This window comes from Phacochoerus africanus, chromosome 8, assembly GCF_016906955.1.
Source record: "Phacochoerus africanus isolate WHEZ1 chromosome 8, ROS_Pafr_v1, whole genome shotgun sequence".
Classification (NCBI taxonomy): Eukaryota; Metazoa; Chordata; class Mammalia; order Artiodactyla; family Suidae; genus Phacochoerus; species Phacochoerus africanus.
In genome coordinates, this window is record NC_062551.1 from 54085421 (window position 1) to 54104053 (window position 18633).

The window sequence follows — 18633 nt, forward strand, 5'->3', positions numbered from 1 at the left end:
ATCCTTAACCCACTGAGCAAGGCCAGGGATCGAACCCACACGCTCACGGACACACTATGTCAGTTTCTAAACCCATTGAGCCACGACAGGAACTCCCACTTTACACTCTTAAAAGACCGCGAGGAATTTAAGAGCTTCAGCTCATGGGGGTTACCTCCATCAGTAGTTATCGAAATCGAAATTACAACAGAAAATTAACAAAATATTAATTCACTTAAAAATATCAGTACTGGGAATTTCTGTCGTGGCTCAGCAGTTAACAATCTGACTAGCATCCATGAGGACGCGGGTTCGATCCCTGGCCTCACTCAGTGAGTTACAGATCTGGCATTGCCGTGACCTGGGGTGTAGGTTGCAGACATGGCTTGGATCTGGCATTGCTGCAGCTGTGGCATAGGACCCCCAGCCTGGAACCTCCATATGTCTCGGGTGGGGCCCTAGAAAAGGCAAAAAGACAAAAAAAAAAGTAAATAAAGAGTACTTAGCCTATTGCATGTCAATCTGTGTCTCTGTTTAATCTCAGCTGCTGTTGACCCAAGTGACTTTCCTTCTTTCTTTCTTTCTTTCTTTCTTTTTTTTTTTGTCTTTTTGCCATTCTTGGGCAGCTCCTGAGGCATATGGAGGTTCCCAGGCAAGGGGTCGAACCGGAGCTGTAGCCACCAGCCTACGCCAGAGCCACAGCAACACGGGATCCGAGTCGCCAGATCATTAACCCACTGAGCAAGGGCAGGGATCGAACCCACAACCTCATGGTTCCCAGTCGGATTCGTTAACCACCGCACCAGACGGGAACTCCCCAAGTGACTTTCAAAAAGAGTTTGCCTCAGTTGCCTCAGGAGGGCCTCGGCTTTATTTCTTAACAATGGCTTGTCATTTCCCTAGGGTTCAAATCCAAGATAAAAATCTCACCTAGGATTTCATTTGGGGCCCAGACACTGGCTACTAGAGTCAGGGATTCTCCCTGGATGCCATCAGCCTGGGCCATTAAGAGTTACAAGGAAGCAAAGAAACTTTTGGTTGCAAGTCACAGACACACACAAAACACAATGGCAAATAACGAACGACAAAGAGCCGAAGTGGCCTAAATGGGGTTTTGTTTTGAAATTTTTCGTAACAAAACAATCCAGAAATCAGAGGTTTCATGGTTGGAGGAGCCTGGGGTGTTTGTGCTCTGCCACCCTCAGTGAGTGGGCATTGGACCTCTTGGCCATGAAATGGCTGCAGCAGCTCCAGGTATCACTTGCAGGTGATTCCATGCAAGGCAGGGAAAGAGGAAAAGAAGAGGTGGCCCCTCTGGAGTGTCCCCTGAGGCCTCCAGGCACATTTCCCCTTGTGTCCCCTTGGCCTGTGGGAGCCCCTGAAGCAACCACTGACAAAAGAGAACCAGGGGGTGCAGGGAGGGGTGACTCCTGCCCCAGCAAATCAAAATTCTAATCTCCAAGCTGCTGGCTGCTGGACAGGCCACGATGGAATTGACCCAAGAGTCTCTCAGGGTCTCCCTCCAATAAGCTGGATCAGAGCTCAGATGGCACAGCCCGGGTTACACACCAAGTACCCGGGTTAACAGAGGCAGGTTTGAATCTAGACCTACAACCAGTTATGCCTGGTCCTGCAGGGTCCTAGTCTTTCTGGGTGTAGAAAGACCCCTTTGGGGCCAAATTGGAGGCCTGGATAAGGAACCAGGCAGGAGAAGACAAGATCTGGGCTAAAGCCAAGAAAACAGACAGGGCAGATCCGGGAAAAGGACAGGGCGTGGGGGCTGATGGGCTTTGGGGAAGGGGTATAGTGCCAAGAGGTTTGGCCTATTGACCGGAATGTACAATGGGGCTGCTGTCCCCCAGATGGGGAGTGGAGGAGGCACCGGTTAGTGGGGGACAATACAAAGCTCATTTTGTGACGAAGTGGACTAGTCCCCCCCTCCTCCCAAGGGAACAGCCAGGACATCGGGAGCTTGGATTGCTGGGCCCTTGAAAATGAAATGGGCTGAAGACCAGGATTTCTGTTTGAGACCCTTGAGTCCCTGAGTTGCACTATTGGAGATGGCAGTTAATGTCTTGTTCTTTGGCATTTTATTTCAAAATTGCAGCAAGAAAAAAAAGGTCAACAGCAGCACCAGGAGATTCGGCTTGAGAACGGAGATGCAGAGTTGGGGTCAAGGTGTATCCTTGACCCCACAGCATGGAGCAGCGGGGAGTCCGGGTCCCCAAGGCCTGAGAGGTGGGGCTAGGGGCCAAGACGCCTGGGTCGGGCCCTTATGGCTTTGGGAGTGAAATGTGGGGATGCTGGAGCCCCAGGCACCACGTCCCCGCGCCCCATCCCTCTTTCTATTTCATATTGCACTTCAGGTGAGTCATTGGTATGGAGGCGAAGGTTCGACAGGGACTGGATGCTACAGGTCATTGGATCCGTGGAGTGATCGCGCACAGTCCATAGCGTCACACCTGGAGCATCCACTCGTGGGCTTTTGTTCCGTACTGGGGCGGGGGGAGGAGCGGAATAAGAGAGGAGGAAGTGAGAGGAAGCCACACTACAACTCCCAGCAGACCCTGGGGCGTCCCAGCCTAAATGCTGGCAAGTTGTGCCCCCTGGTCCTCATGGGAAATGTAGTCCACTTCCCGGAAGCCCACCTACAATCCTGGGGAAGGGGCGTCTTGGCAAAGATGGCGCAGAGGCTCAAGGGAGATGTAGTTCTGCACAGAGGAGTTTTTTTGTTTGTTTGTTTTTGGTCTTTTTGGTCTTTTTGCCTTTTCTAGGGCCACTCTCTTGGCATATGGAGGTTCCCAGGCTAGGGGCTGAATCCGAGCTGTAGTTGCCCGCCTACGCCAGAGCCACAGCAACGGGGGATCCAAGCCTCGGCTGCGACCTACACCACAGCTCACGGCAATGCCGGATCCTTAACCCACTGAGCGAGGCCAGAGATCGAACCTGCAACCTAATGGTTCCTAGTCGGATTCGTTAACCACTGAGCCATGACGGGAACTCCTGCACAGAGGAGTTATTGCAAGGCCCGGAAGCCTCTTGAGAAAAGTTGTTTTCAGCTGAGCAAGCCTGGATAGTTCAGAGATGTAGCTCTAGGAGTTCCCTCCGTGGCTCAGCGGTTGAGGAGCTCGACCGGTGTCCATGAGGACGCGGGTTCGATCCCTGACATCACCCGGTGGGCTGGGATCCAGGGTTGCCCTGAGCTCTGGTGTAGGTGGAGGAAAGGGCCCGGATCCCGCGTTGCTGTGGCTGTGGCGTAGGACGGCGGCTGCAAGCTCCGTTTAGACTCCTAGCCTGGGAACCTCCATATGCCGAGGGTGCGGCACTAAAAAGACACACAAAAAAAAAGAAGAAGTTCGTTTACAGAAGCTCACAAAAAAGGTAGCTCTAGATCAAGTGCCATCAGGTGCCAGGAAAGGAAAGATGTCTGGGGTCTGGGCTTGTGAGAGGAGACGCTCCTAGGCCACAGAGGGGACTGTGGTCCAGAGGCTTGTACGCATGATTTCTTAGGCCAGCGGAACAGCCTAGGGTCCCTGGGGATCCTTGGAGAGTGGACTTCAGTGGCCAGAAGGCTGGCTCACGGTCCCAGAAGCTCACGGGAAGGGGGTTTCTCAAACTAGGGCTCCGGAGGCTCACAGAAAAGGGCCATTTAGCCCCAAGAAGTGTTCTAGGCCCGTGGCTCGAGGAGAGGAAACTCCATCTGGGCCGAGGCGGATGCCAGGAGCCATTACCAGCTCGTGGGACTATGGGGGTGGGGGTGGGGGCAGGGAGGGAGCCTCAGTCCAGAGGCTCCGGGGACATGAACTTCTCTGGGGCACAAGCATCCAGCCTGTCTCCAAGCAAGCGCCTCTCACCTGGATCATCTTCAGCTCGTTATAGAAGCGGAGGATCAGCTCAGGCCCATTTTCCATGGTGGGAATGTGGAGGAACTGGGGGAAAAGGGGCCGTGAGGAGGGTGGCCCCGCCCCCTTCTCCTCTCTTTCTTGGCCCCGGGCAGCCCCCACCTCACCTTGCCTTGGTACAGGATTCGGTGCACGGGGCAGACCTGGCAAGCAGTGCCTGAGCCAAAGACTTCTCGAACCCGGCCGTGCTCCAGGGCCCGCAGGAACTCGTTCATGGTCATCTTACGCTCAGTCACCCGGAACTCACCCTGCAGGCCAAGTCAGATACATCTGAGCCCTGCCGCTCCCTCCCTCCGGAAGGACAGTGAGAAAGACAGAGGTCCCCCCCACCGCCCCGGGAGAGGGGCAGTGCCATGCCATTTTGCCTCAGCACCCCCCACCCTAGCCCCCCCGAACGGCAGGGCCGCATCCCTCCCACCACCGCCCTCACCCAGGTCCGCGCCAGGTCCAGCAGACTCTGTCTGACGACTCCTGGCAGTATGATGCCGTCCAGCGGGGGGGTCACCAGCTCCAGCGCTGGGCCAGGTGTCAGGGATGGAAGGTTACCTCGAACCCTCCCATTCTCTTAGGAACCCCCCCTCGACCCCACGCCACGCCCACTCCTACCCCCCAATCCCAGAGACCCGCACTCGGCTAAGACTTCCGCCCCCACCCACTTCCGCCAGAACTTGGGTTGCATCAGGGGTGGGCTCACCCCCATCCTCGTGGGTCCAGAAGACAAAGATGTTCATGGTACCCGCCTCGGTGAGCTCGTGGTCAGGCCCGTACAGCCAGAGCACCTGCTCACAGCCCTTTTTTTGTGCCTCCTTCTGCACAAACACAGTGGGCCCGTAATTCCTGGTGGAGAGCGACATGGTGGACCAGGGCCAGGGACCCCCCCATCCTTCCCCACCGTGGCCGGACAGGGGTCTTTCCAGACCAGGGCTGACCTGCTCCGCCGCCGCTCACAGCCCTTCCATGGCTCCCAAGTGCCCCTAGAGCCGTGAATCCCCGGTCAGTAGCTCGGGGGTCAAGACTCTAACCCACCCCTCTCCCTCCTCACCCAATGTGCTTCAAAACCACTGGTGATGTCACCTCGGAGAGGCGTTGTGGAACCAACCTCCAGGCTGGGTTTCAGTTCTCCTTCTCAGCTCACCAGATCAATTGGGCCACCTTGGTGATTTTCCAGACACCCTGGTTTTTTGGTTTGGTTTGGTTTGGTTTTTTGACTTTTTAGGGCCACACCGCAGTATATGGTAGATCCCGGGCTAGGGGTCGAATGGGAACTGTAGCTGCAGGCCTACACCACAGCCACAGCAACGCGGGATCCAAGCCGCGTCTGCGACCCACACCACAGCTCACGGCAACACCGGATCCTTAATCCACTGAGCAAGGCCATATCACCCTGTTTTCACACTCACTGTTACCCTGCACCTGCTCACTAGCCCCCCCACTGCCTCTGGGACAAGACCTCAGCCCTTCAGTCTGGTGTTCAGGGCTTGACCTGGTCTGGGGCTGCCTGTTAAGCCTTTTGCCAAAATCAGACCTATTTTTGTTCTCTGACAGCTTCCATGACTTGCCCCTCCTCCTTGTCCCCACACACGTGTCCCCTGGATTAGAAATTGTTCACCGTCTTTTGTATCCAGGAAGTCATCTCCTCCATCAGGCTGAGCTGAGGTGTCACCACCTCCTCTGGAAGACTTTGCAATGTCCCAGTCAACTCTGGGCCTAGGCCACCCCCCATATTGGGGCTCCCACCAGCCTGGGAGCCCCTGGAGGGCAGGGCCCAGACCTTACATATCCGTGTCCCCCGCCTCACCCAGCACAGGTCCTGGCCCTCAGGAGACCTCACAAGATATATATGGGTCTTTTGGGGGGGCTGCACCTGATGCATATGGAGGCTCCCAGGCTAGGGGCTGAATCAGAGCTTCAGCTGCCAGCCTACACCACAGCCATAGCAACGCTGAATCTGAGCTGCATCTGTGACCTACACCACAGCTCATGGCTATGCGGGATCCTTAACCCACTGAGCGAAGCCAGAGATGGAACCTGTGTCCTCATGGAAACCAGTCGGGTTCCTTAACCACTGAGCCACGACGAGAACTCGGCAAGATATATTTCAAAAGGACCTGAATGAACCCCCAGCCGGGGCCACACTTGGCTGCCCCAACACACCCTTAGCCCACCCTCTGCCTTATCACTACCCGGGAGCCAGCCTGGTCTTGTCGAGCCAAGACCTCGGGCAAGACAGACTTACACAGAAAGTCCACACGCAGGGTGACAGGTGCAGGAGCTCCAGGAGACTATGGGAGCCAGGCTAGGGGGCAGGGTGGGGTGCTGGTGGAGCCTGGGTTTTCAGGGGGGACTACCTGGGGAAAAGGCCAGTGAACTAAGGCTAAACTTCATTTCTGGAGCTTTTCCTGGCGGGGGTGGGCTACAATCCGAGTTTCTCCACTTACCTCCCCACCCAAGCCCTTCTGGTCTCCGAGCTGGTTTGTAGCTGGTTTGTCCATAACGCTTCGCGCAGACCCCACCCCCACCGCGGTGCCAATGGCATTACATCCCAACATGCAAGCAGAGCTGTCCCCAACAGGACGAGAAGGACGGTGGACACCCAGAGACGATGCCCGTGTCTCTGATGCCCAGGGCATCAGCGAGCAGCAAGGGACCACTTACCCCCCGATTTTGCAGTCGCCGACCCCGCCCACCCAGGCCCGGATGAATGATGGGTCAGCCAGGAGGGAGACAGGGCTCAAGGCCTCTCCAGGGAAGTAGGCGCCCACCGGGCAGAGGATGACGTACAGGAGGGCGTGCGTGGGGCTGCCCACTCCAAGGGAGGGCTGCGAAGGGCAGAAGCGGGCATCAGGGACCCAGGAGTCCAACGCCCCTCCCCACAAAAAGCCCCTTGGCGCCCCCACCCCACCCCCAGCCCTGAGAGCCGGCCCACCTCGTTCCCGATGAGCACCGGCCGCACGTAGAGGCTGGTGCCGGCGCTGGCAGGAACCCAGTCCCGGTCCACCTCCACCAGCCGGCGGATGCACTCCAGCAACTCGACCTTGTCGAAACTCTGAGGGTGCCGGTGTGTCAGGGCCCCGCCCCTGCCACCCACCACCCCGCAGCCCCTTGGCCCGGCCTGCGCCCTCCTCCCCCGGGCCCCTCACCGGCAGGCAGAGGCGCAGGGCCGAGCGCAGCATGCGGTCCATGTTGAGCCAAGGTCGGAAGAGGCGCACGCGCTGGTCCCCGCCTTTGTACGCCTTCAGGCCCTCAAAGAGCTGCGGGGACAGACGGCCGGTCAGAGCTCGGGGACCAGCTCGGCCAGCCAGGCAGAGGCAGAGACAGAGGCTGGTACGCAGAGATACAGGCACAGCCAAGCGCCAGGATGGGCGACTGGGCGCGGGGCGGGGGACGAACCCGCTGAGCCCGGAGAGGAGGAGAAAGAAAGGGAACATGAGATCCAGAGAGACCAAGAGATTGAGTTGAGACAGCAGAAGCGACAGACCCAGAGATGGGGCGGGGTGGGCCGCTTCCACGTTCCTAGGACTATTTCTCAGGAAGGAAGACCGGTTTTCAAAGAGCCCTTGTTCCTTGGTTTAGAAGATACCGAAAGAGCTGAGGCTGAAAGAAGAGGGTGTCTGGGATTTATTTGCTTCCAAACGCTGCAGAAAGGGGAGAGTTAGTGGAAGTCCAGATCCAAGAAGGCTGTGAACAACCAGTGCTAACTGGTGAAGCCTGGCAGGGGCGCACGGGGGGGGTGGGGTGGGGTGGGTATTATTATTCTTTTATGTTTGAAATGTCTCATCATAAATACTTTTCAATGCAAAAACAAAACAGAAACAAAAAACCAGACATTGCTCCCCACCCATGCCCTCTTGCTGTCATGAGAAAGCCCAGATCCTCCGCTTGGACTTCCAGGTGCCACGAGATCGGGCCTCGCTCACCCCCACGAGGTCTATGGAGCCTCCATTGCCACCACCAGCACCATAGGGGAGGTAGGGTTGGGGACAGACAACTCAGGACACACTGACCCCTGCCCCATGATTTCATGTTGCTTCTTTCGGGTCTGCTTCACTATAGACTGAAAGTGCCAGGGGCAGGGACCACAGCTGATATATCACTAGAGAATCCCCCTGGTGTCCTATACCCAGGACAGTGTGTGACACCGAATAGGTTTTTTTGAATGAATACATGGATGAATGAAGGATGCAAAAGAAACAAAAATAGAACATTTTGGGGGGAAAAAATGTGACTAGTATCCATTAGGATGTGGGTTCGATTCCTGGCCTCACCCAGTGGGTTAAGGATCTGCCGTTGCCTTGAACTGTGGTGTGGGTCACAGATGCAGCTCAAACCTGGTGTTGCTGTGGCTGTGGTGGAATCAGGCCGGCAGCAGCAGCTCTGATTCAACCCCTAGCCTGGGAACTTCCATTATGTCACGGGTGTGGCCCTTAAAAAAAAAAAAAAAAGCAAGGGCAAGGGGTAAGAGTAGGAAGGAACCTTATCAAATATTCAAAGAGATTATAAACCTACAACCTTAAAATAAAGTGACACAGGGAGTTCCCTTTGTGGCTCAGCAGTTAACAAAACCAGCTAGGATCCCTGAGGATGCAGGTTCAATCCCTAGCCTGGCTCAGAAGGTTAAGGATCTGGTGTTGCCGTGAGCTGTGGTGTAGGCCACAGACCCAGGTTGGATGTCACATGGCTATGGCTGTGGTATAGGCCGGCAGCTGTAGCTCTGATTCGACCTCTAGCCTGGGAACCTCCATGTGCCACGGGTGTGGCCCTAAAAAGCAAAAAAAATCCCAAAGTGACATTGACATGTAAAATGACAGACCGAACAAAGACAGAGACTAGAAAGTGGATTACAGTATTATGGAATCACTTTACTGACTACCTGAAAGTAACACAACATTGTAAATCAACTATATTTCAATAAAAAATTTTTTTTTGGTTTTTTTAGGCCATACCCATAGCATATGTAGGTTCCCAGACTAGGGGTCTAATCAGAGCTACAGCTGCCGTCCTACACCACAGCCACAGCAACTCAGGATCCAAGCCACATCTGCGACCTACACCACAGCTCACGGCAACCCAGATCCTTAAGTCACTGAGCGAGGCCAGGGATTGAACCCACGTCCTTGTGGATGCTATTTGGGTTCATTAACTGCTGAGCCACGCTGGGAACTCCCTGATAAAAATCTTAAAAACATTATTAATTCAGTTAAATTGTGCTGGGACAACCAAATATCCATGTCTGGGGGGGGGGGATTAGATCCCTATCTTATACCTCACACCAAGAAAAATTCCAGGTAAAGTTCCCATCATGGCTCAGTGGTTAACATATCCGACTAGGAACCATGAGGTTGAGTGTTCGATCCCTGGCCTTGCTCAGTGGGTTAAGGATCCAGCACTGCCGTGAGCTGTGGTGTAGGTTGCAGATGCGGCCCAGATCCCGAGTTGCTGTGGCTCTGGCGTAGGCTGGCGGCTACAGCTCCAATTAGACCCCTAGCCTGGGAACCTCCATATGCTGCAGGAGTGGCCCAAGAAAAGGCAAAAAGACAAAAAAAGAGAAAGAAAAAGAAAAAGAAAAATTCCAGGTGGGTTAAAATTTGAGATGAGAAAAAAAATTTAAACCATAAAAGCTATAGATGAAAACACAAGATGACCGTTTTTTTGTTTGTTTTTTTTGGGTTTTTTTTGTTTGTTTGTTTTTTCTTTTTACCATTTCTTGGGCTGCTCCCACGGCATATGGATGTTCCCAGGCTAGGGGTCGAATCGGAGCTGTAGCCACCGGCCAACATCCGAGTCACAGCAACGTGGGATCCGAGCCACAGCTCACGGCAATGCTGGATCCTTAACCCACTGAGCGAGGCCAGGGATCGAAACTGCAACCTCAAGGTTCCTAGTCAGATTTGTTAACCACTTCGCCACAATGGGAACTCCCCAGATGACCGTTTTAGATCTTGAATTGGGGATGGTGTTCTGAATATGACGAGTCACAGAAACTAAAAAGAAAAGATTGATACATTTGACTGCATAAAAATAAAACAAACTGGGGACTTACAACTCCTATTATAAATGGTTTATCTCGGAGTTCCCTGGTGGCCTGGTGGTTAAGGATTTGGTGTTGTCGCTGCTATGGCTTGGATTCAATCCCTGGCCTAGGAACATCTGTATGCCATGGGTATGGCCATATAAAATTTAAAAATAAAAATACATAAAACCACTCAGGAGGTTGGAAGGGATCTGAAAGTTTGACAAAGGTCAAGCAGGCCATGGGGAAACCGGCTTGGCCGGTAAGAGTGGCAATTGACACTTCTGTAGAGGTGGATATGGCTCAGTGTCTGCCACAATTACAGGCACGCATACCCTTTGATCCAACAATTGCAGAAATGGAGAGGAGAGATACACTCACAGTTAAGGGAAGCGATGCATTTACTAGTTTATTGCAATACTGCTTATAGCAGTACAAGACTGGAAACGACCTGGGTGTCCAACAATAGGGGATTACCTTTGTGCGGATGGAATATTACACAGCAGCAAAAAGAAGGAAAAAGCTCTTCATGGGCTGCTCAAGAATCTCTGGGCTACATGAGAAGAAGGAAGCAAGGTGCCCAACAGTGAGTGTCATGGACACTGACTTTTTTTTTTTTTTTGGCCGTGCCAGTGGCATGTGGAAATTCTGGGCCAGGGATCAAACCTATGCCATGGCAGCGACTCAAGCCACCACAGTGTCAACACTGGAACCTTAACCTATTCCATCACCGCAGTGTCAACAAGGATCCTTAACCGAGCTTGGGAACCTCCATAGGTCGTGGGTGCGGCCCTGAAAAAAAGACAAAAGCAAACACAAGGGAAGTGCCTGTATGCTGACTTTTGAGGGGAATAATGGAGTGAAAAGATCATACACGCCGTGTAGATACCCAGAAACCAGAGCTCTGGAAGGACATGGGGGCTGGCACCGGGATGGGGGTGGAAGAGGTATATTCATTCCCTCTTTGTATTTTTTTTTCGGTCTTTTTGTCTTTTTAGGGCCGCACCAGTAGCAAATGGAGGCTCCCAGGCTAGGGGTCTAATTGGAGCTACAGCCGGCGGCCTACACCACCGCCACAGCAACGCAGGATCTAAGCCACCTCTTCGACCTACGCCATAGCTCATGGCAACACTGGATCTTTGACCCACTGAGCGAGGCCAGGGATCGAACCTGCAACCCCATGGTTCCTAGTCGGGTTCCTTTCCACTGCGCCACGACAGGAACTGCCAGGGCCTTCTTCAAACCCCTTCATCTGCACTCCCTTGACTAAAGAACAAGTGCTGGGTCCCCTGGCGTGTTGGGCTGGAAGGAGAGGCAAATACAAGACGGCCTCCAAAGACCACCTTCGGTGGGGGGTGCGGGGTGGGAGGTGGGGGTCAGGAAACCTCTGGACACATCCTGACTGCCCATCCTATCTACCTGCTCCCTGAACCGGGCCGCCTCTGCACAGAACCCATCAAGTCCAATGTCCAGAGTAGGTAGGAAGAAAAACCACCAAAATTCCGAAAGCAAAAGGAAAGAAAACAAGAAACACCTGCCTAATGTCACAGAACCATGTCCCCAGGGACAAAAATGACCCACACGGCAAACCAGCTATTAGAACTGCGAAAGGGTTCGTTCCAATTTTGTCACAACTGAAGCATCCCTGGAAAGGCTGTGCTCTTGGCCGCAGCTCAGAGTCGTAAACCACAGGCCTTCTGGTCCTCTGTCCTCACAGGCTGCTCGCCATGTCCCGCCAAACCACCTGTGTCCCCATGTGAAGCATCTGAGCACCAGCCTCGGCCCTCCCTGTCCTTCCCTGGGCCCAGCCTGCCAATCCCTCAGGTCCCCAAATCTCTCTGCACTCCCATCCCAGCTCTGGCCACAGCCACACGGCCTGAGAGTGGTTTTACTTGACCCAGCCCTGGCTCTGCTCCAGGGCTGCCCAGTACCCTGGACAAGGTCCCAGCCCCTCAGCCCCTCTGTGGCCCTGATGACATCCTCAGCCTTCCCTACCACGCTCCTACCTGCACTCCCCCTGAATATACTAGGCTCTTCTCTGTATTACAGACTGGCTGTCCCGTCTCCCTCTAATAGCCCAAGCTCCCCTCTTTGCCAGAAGAGACCCCTGGCACTTTCCGTCAACTAGAGGTCCATGGGGTCCCTCTTCTGGCCTCATGCGGTGCATCAGCTGCTTCCGTCGGCTCCCCTTGGACTGTCACCAGGCGTGGGCTTTCCAAACGAAGGAACGGGGGCTGCTCATCTTGGGGTACGCAGCGTCACCCAGCATGGAGCCCTCAGAATGTGGATGAGGTGCGCAGGGAAATGAAAAACACCCAGAAAGCAAACCCAGGCAGGGAGTGCCAGCAAGAAACCCAGCGAGGGGGCAGAGAGGTGGAGGGAGGCTGGGAGGGAGGGCAGCCGCCCTGCCACCTGTAGGGAGTAGTGGAGAGCCGAGCAGGCTGGGTGCAGCGTGAGGTTCTGGAAGGGCTGGATTCGGGGCCGGCCCCAGCCCTGCTCCATGTTCCATTCCACCATCAGCATGTGGTCTGTGAATGTCTTCCCAAACAGGAGGCACTCGCTGGGGTCAGGCTTCTTATGAGGCTCCTGTGTCATTTCCAGCTGCAGGTCGGCAGCCTGAGAAAAGACAGGGATCCTGGAATCTGATCACAACCTCTGGTCTGAAAAACTACAACTCCCATGAGCCCCTGAGGCTATGACCAGGAGAGAAGAGGGGATCTGCAGCCCCAGAGGCTTCTGGGACATGCAGTTTCATCTCCTTCCCACAGCCTGACGGCAGGAAAATGGGCTACCCCTTTGCCTGCCTTCTTCTCCTTTGGGCCTCAGACCTTTCGCAGATGCCCAAATCCAGCCCCCAGCCCTCTCCTCCCTTAGACCCAGTGGTCCAGACCCCCAGCCCCTCTTCCGTGAGATCCAAAAGTATAGTCCCCTCCCATCACCTTGAAGCTGGATGAGGCATATCTTCGGGGACCACACAGAAGCCAAGGAACAGGGAGAAATTTTCGGGCCCAAATCTGGGGGTGGGGATAGAAGTAAAAAAGCTGGTGAAGCCAGGAGTGGGAACAGGGGGCCCTGGCACCACCTTTGCTACGTCCTGCACTCGGGAGGGTCATCTGATGCTTTGTCTCGGGCCCAGTGTATTCAAAACAAGGCATTCGGCCCTGACAACGTCCCTTCCCCCGTCCTGATCACCAAGTAACAGGAGGAGATCCCAAAGGAATCCAAGTCCACCCCCCCCCCCCCCACCATCCCTAGAAGGAGCTGAATCAACTCCCACCCCCACCTCCACACTGGGGCAAAGTCAAACACAGGCGCCTCCTATCCCAGGGAACTTTGGCCTCAGCTCTGAGACCAGCTCAGACAGAAGACCACGGGGAAGGCGCACAGGTAAGTGAAGGCCTCCCGGGGCACCCAAATCCTGAGAGGAGTTAGAAAAGTGAGGGGCCTATAGGTCATGCTCCCTCGGACCCAGGAGTCTCGCTCTCTCTCTCTTTTTTTTTTTTTTGTTTTTTACGGCCATACCCATGGCAAATGGAGGTTCCCAGGCTAGGGGTCGAATTGGAACTACAGCTGCTGGCCTACACCTCAGCCACAGCCACATAGGATCCAAACCACATCCGTGCCCTGCCCCACCATGCACCGCAATGCCAGACCCTTAACCCACTAAGCGAGGCCAGGGATCGAACCTGTGTCTTCATAGTTACTAGTTGGGTTTGTTACTGCTGAGCCACAGAGGGAGGGAACCCCAGACCCATGAGTTTAGACCCTCACCCCTTCTTCCCTGAGACCCAGGACTCGGACCCCCAGCCCCTCCTCCCTCAGACCCAGGATTCCAAGTGCTAAGTCTTTTAGGGTATTAGATCAGCTGGGCTCAGTTTACCTGAGGCCCCAAACCCACAGATTGGACACCAGTCATTCTAATTCCCTTCGGATCCCAGGACTGAGGGACAGTCACATGGACTTAGAGGCCATTCTAGTCATCAAGGGGCACTGCTCAGATGAACACGAGGCCAGCAGGGGAGAGCAGGTCTGGCTGTATCCAGGAGGCTGACCTCTCCCCAGTGGTCTTTGACCTCATGATGCCTCTTTCTCCAGCCCGGTGGGAAGGCAGCTGTGTCACAAGGTTTGAGGACACAAAACAGCCTAGCCTGCTCCTGCCCTGTGAGCTGGGGAAACGGAGGACGGACGTGAACGGCAGAAGTCACTGGTCAGTAGATGAGTCATGGGGAGAGGGGGGTGCAGGGGTGCACTGTCCTAAAATCTAAGCCGTGAAGTCTGCGGAGTGGTGCCAGATGGTGTGGGGCCTGAAGGCTTCTGGGATGATCAGTGTGGGTGTGGGTGCCAGGCATGGCCTCTAGGTGGCGATGTGTAGCCTGCCCCAGCCTGTGGTCAAGCTGCTGCCCAGGAGGGGACAGGACACCCACCGTAGGAAGAAAATACAGACACGCAGGGTAGAGACAGCCAGCATGTGGGCAGGAAAGCAGCCCTCAGAATGGAAAAAAAAAAATAGGGAAGAGCAAGAATAAGAAAAAGATAGAGGAGTTTTTGTTGTGGCTCAGAGGAAACGAACCTGACTAGTATCCATGAGGATGCGGGTCCGATCCCTGGCCTTGCACAGTGGGGTAAGGACCCGGCGTTGCTGTGGCTGTGGTGTAGGCCAGCACCTGCAGCTCTGATTTGACCCCTAGCCTGGGAACTTCCATATGCCACAGGTGTGGCCCTAAAATAAAAGAAAAGAAAGTATGGAAGTCAAGATAAAGAGAAGCCAGGAGAGAGAGAACAGGGAAAAGGGGAGAAACAGACAAAGACCAGACTTGCGATGACAGCACAAATGCAAAAGAAGGAGACAGAGGGAAATGAGGAAAGATGGGGAGAAACGGAGCGATGACAGCACCTGGAGGGAAACAGTCCCAGGTAGCCTTAGAGACTGAGATATCCAGGAGAAGCCGGGAGGAGAGGCAAGACCGCACACCCACAAGGCAGAGAGGAAAGCGTCGGGCACTGTTTCCAGATTATAAGCCTGCACTGGCCACAGAGACCCTGCCCCCTGGAAGAAGCGACCTTGTTCCTCCAGGAGCGAGGGTCTCACCTCAGCTCGGGGGTTATGAACCTGACTAGTATCCATGAGGATGCAGGTTATAATCCACCCCCTGATACCCCAAACCCTGGGGGATGGGGCCCAGAGGAGATCTCCGATGGTAAACGGGCTTTGGGGACAAAGAGTGTGCAAGGATTGGGGCTGAATTAAGAAAAGAGAAATGGTTGGTGGAGTTCCCGTCGAGGCACAGTGGTTGACGAATCCGACTGGGAACCATGAGGTTGCAGGTTCGATCCCTGGCCTTGCTCCGTGGGTTAAGGGTTAAGGGTCCGGCGTTGCCGTGAGCTGTGGTGTAGGTTGCAGATGTGTCTTGGATCCCACATTGCTGTGGCTGTGGTGTAGGCCAGTGACTACAGCTCCGATTCGACCCCTAGCCTGGGAATCTCCATATGCCACAGAAGCGGCCCCAGAAAAGGCAAAAAGACAAAAAAAGAAAAGAAAAGAGAAATGGCTGGGGGGGTGGATATGCACAGGGCAGGACTCCAACATGCTGGAGCCTTCTTGTTAAAGCTCAGGACTGTCCTAACGTGGCCCAGGAAGGACACCATTAAAGCCAAGGATTGTCTCTATCATAGCTTAGCTGTCCTTCACACTTCGGGACTGACCCCATTTTACAGCCCGGGAAAGGTCTCTATCATGAGCAGGGCTGTCCTTGTCCCAGCAAGGGACCATCTGGACCATAACCCGCACGTGACCCAGTCAAAGCCCAGGACTGATCCCGATGACATACAGAACTGACCCACCATAGCCAAGGTCTCACAAGAGACCAGGACTGTCCTATGACAGCCCAAGATTCTCCGCATCATCACCCCAGACTGTCCCCATCGCTGCCCGGAACTGTCCCACCACAGCCCAGCAGTGTCACCATCAAGGCCTAGCCTGCCTCGGTGGCAGTCCGAGCCTGTCTCAGTCACTCTGAGAAAGTAAAAGTCTGCCCTGCTCTCCATCAGGCTGGGATAAGAGTCCCAGATAAAGTCAACTACAAAGTTAACAGAAACCACTTTTCCCACCGTCAGGCTGCAGCTGTCAAGGGTTGTAAAGACACCCCCCGCCACACACACACACACCAGGTTATTAGTATTGTAACCTTGTTTTCTAAAACCACGGACCGAAGCTCTGCTTGTTGCCATCCTGTCCGTAAGAACAGAGGGTCCCCTTCTCGCCTGGACGATCTCAGTCACTGACAGGGAGATGCTGCCTCGATTCCCCCCCCCCCCCCGCCCCCGGGTGCAGAGTTCCAGAGACACATTAGACATCTATCCTTAGTTCCAAGAAAACAGGGCGCTGGATCCAGTTCCCATGAGTGACCTGAGACTGAACCCTATGCCTTCCTCCTACCTCCACCCCTAGGGGTCCGAGGTCCTGGGCGTCTTAGCCCGGCTCCCCCACCGGCTGCCTATTCCCTTCTAACCCATCCCGCCACCCCAACCCCACGGCTCTCTCCTTACAGGCTCCTCCTCCACGTTCCCCTCCGTGTGGCTCCCATCTGGGTCCCCTTCCCCGCCTGGAAGGCCTTGTGCTGCTTTCTCGGGGGCCCCCTCCTCCTCGGCGCCCCGCGGCGGAACTCGAGTGTGGGAGGAGCGGGTGCCACGCCGGAGAGGCCAGGAGCGAGGGGTCCACCCGGAAGTGCGCCTCCCCGCAGGGTCTCCCACCCGGCCGCGAACCCACCTGCCTCAAGGCGGCTGCAGCCATGGTCCGAGCGGCGGGGATCTGTGCCCGGCCCGGGCGCGGCGGGCGAGAAAGACGTTCCGACCCCGCCCCGCTCACGCCCCCTCGAGTGGGATGACGACAAGCCCAGCGCCCTAGGCTGCCCGGGCCTTCCCAGTTATAGGGCGCTAGAGGGGGAACTGGGCCCTGATGCAGAGCGCATGCGCTGGAGCCCGCGGGGGGCCGGGGGGGAGGACCCTCCTCCCCGCCCCCGCGCAAGAGCCGGCGTGCAACGGCTTCCAAACTGCGTTTTAATAGATCCAGAACTGTTCCGGGGCGCTAACAAAGGCCAGCAGCCTGAGATAAGAGAGGGGAAACGCAGGAAGCAGTGATCTTCACGCACCACGATTCTTGGGGAAAAGCAAACCCCGCTCTAAATGTCGGTAGGAGCAGAGAGTACGGAAAAACGCGCGGGAAAAGGGAGGGGACTCCGAAGAGGGCGGCAGGTGTGGATGGAGCAGGAGCTTCCCTCTGGATACTCTATTTGAATACAGGTTTTTCTTTGCAACGAGAAGATAACGTGTGCATTCTTTGTAACTTTTAAAGAGAAACACCCACACTGTTCACCTTGCCTCCTACCACCTCTTTTCACCAGTGGTAAAATTTCAATCCCCCACTTCATCAATGAGCTTCCGTGAGCAGCCCTTAGAATAGGATTTCCTGGTTTATGCCCCTTCGGGAGTGTCTCCCCAGCTTCAGGACCCCCAGAGGCAGAGTTAGACGATTACAGCCCCGCAGGGTCCCACTAATCGTCAGCAGGTCAAACCCGCATCGGTGTCCCCTACGCCACGCCACGCGGCCACTGTGCCCCCCCCAACCTTCCAGGAGTTCCCCCAACTCCTGCATCGGGGTTACTTTGACACCAAAATATTGTTCCTCTTGTGTATTCAAACTCAGTCCCTGGTTCACTGCGTCTCCGTAATTCTACCCTGCGACACCATGCCCCCAAATTCTGTCCCGCAGCCTTAACAGTCACAGGCCCAGGTGGTCAAATCTGAACGCTCTCCAGCAAGGTGTCTCCGCCTTCCCTCCCTCCTCCCCAGCCCTTTTCCCCCCCAACCTTGGCTGGAGCCTTAGCGGTGCCCTGACCAGGCCAGTCGGTGATTGCTGCACACACACCCCCGCCGCGGCGAATCCGCAGCAGTGATGCAGCTCCACCTCCCAGCCTGGGGGTCCCCACCTCGAGGAATCCAGGTACCTCCCAGCCGGGGAGTCATGCCACTTAATTTCCTCCGACCTCCACGCTAGTTTCCCAGTCCTCTAAATTCAGGCATCCAGACACCAGCTCTTCCTTCCTCGGACCCCGGATTTTCAATCCCCGGCTTTTTCTTCCTTCTCGACTTTTGGGGCTGGCCACCCTCCTACTCTGCTGGCAGAGAGGTCTAAACTCCTTTCCCCTAAGGGCCAAGAATAAACAGGGAGGCCTTTTTGATTTACCTCCTTCATTATTTCCAAATTAGAGTTTGATTTACTCTCCCCTTGTTTAATTACTGCTCAGTAGCAGCCAGCCCGCAATACTTTTCCCAGGAGCCCCCGGGTTGCTCCTGCCGCAAGGCCTTCTGGAAATCGTAATCCCTGGGGTCCAGGCCTCCAGTGGAAATGGGGGTGGGGCAAGGATTAGGGTTTTTTGGTGGGTTTTTTTTTTTGCCTTTTTCTAGAGCCACACCTGCAGCATATGGAGGTTCCCAGGCTAGAGGTTTAATCAGAGCTACAGCTGCCAGCCAAGGCCAGAGCCACAGCAATGCGGAATCTAAGCCATGTCTGCGACCTACACCACAGCTCACGGCAACGCCGGATCCTTAACCCGCTAAGCAAGGCCAGGGATCGAACCCACAACCTCATGGTTCCTAGTCGGATTCTTTAACCATTGAGCCATGATGAGAACTCCGAGGATTAGGGTTTTAAGGGGCCAAAATAAATGTAACGATGCCCTCCTC

At 55.1% G+C, this 18633-nt stretch overlaps 1 protein-coding gene across 4 annotated transcripts; it reads right to left on the bottom strand.

The window, feature by feature from the left end:
* Positions 1-1077: 1077 nt before the first annotated feature.
* Positions 1078-16847, bottom strand: BCAT2 (branched chain amino acid transaminase 2). Of its 4 annotated transcripts, none has more exons than XM_047790026.1 (11): positions 16658-16847; positions 12831-12905; positions 12304-12507; positions 7022-7132; positions 6808-6927; positions 6537-6700; positions 4576-4718; positions 4312-4397; positions 3989-4129; positions 3834-3908; positions 1078-2474 (listed from the first exon to the last, which is right to left on the bottom strand). In XM_047790026.1, exons 1-11 carry the CDS (start codon positions 16679-16681, stop codon positions 2436-2438), a joined length of 1182 nt encoding a protein of 393 aa, XP_047645982.1. In that variant the 5' UTR covers positions 16682-16847; the 3' UTR covers positions 1078-2435. The 4 variants fall into 4 exon arrangements, with proteins under 4 accessions (XP_047645982.1, XP_047645985.1, XP_047645984.1 ...); XM_047790029.1 differs by having other exon boundaries at positions 16662-16814; XM_047790028.1 differs by lacking the exon at positions 16658-16847 and adding an exon at positions 16438-16530.
* Between the last annotated feature and the right edge of the window lie 1786 nt (positions 16848-18633).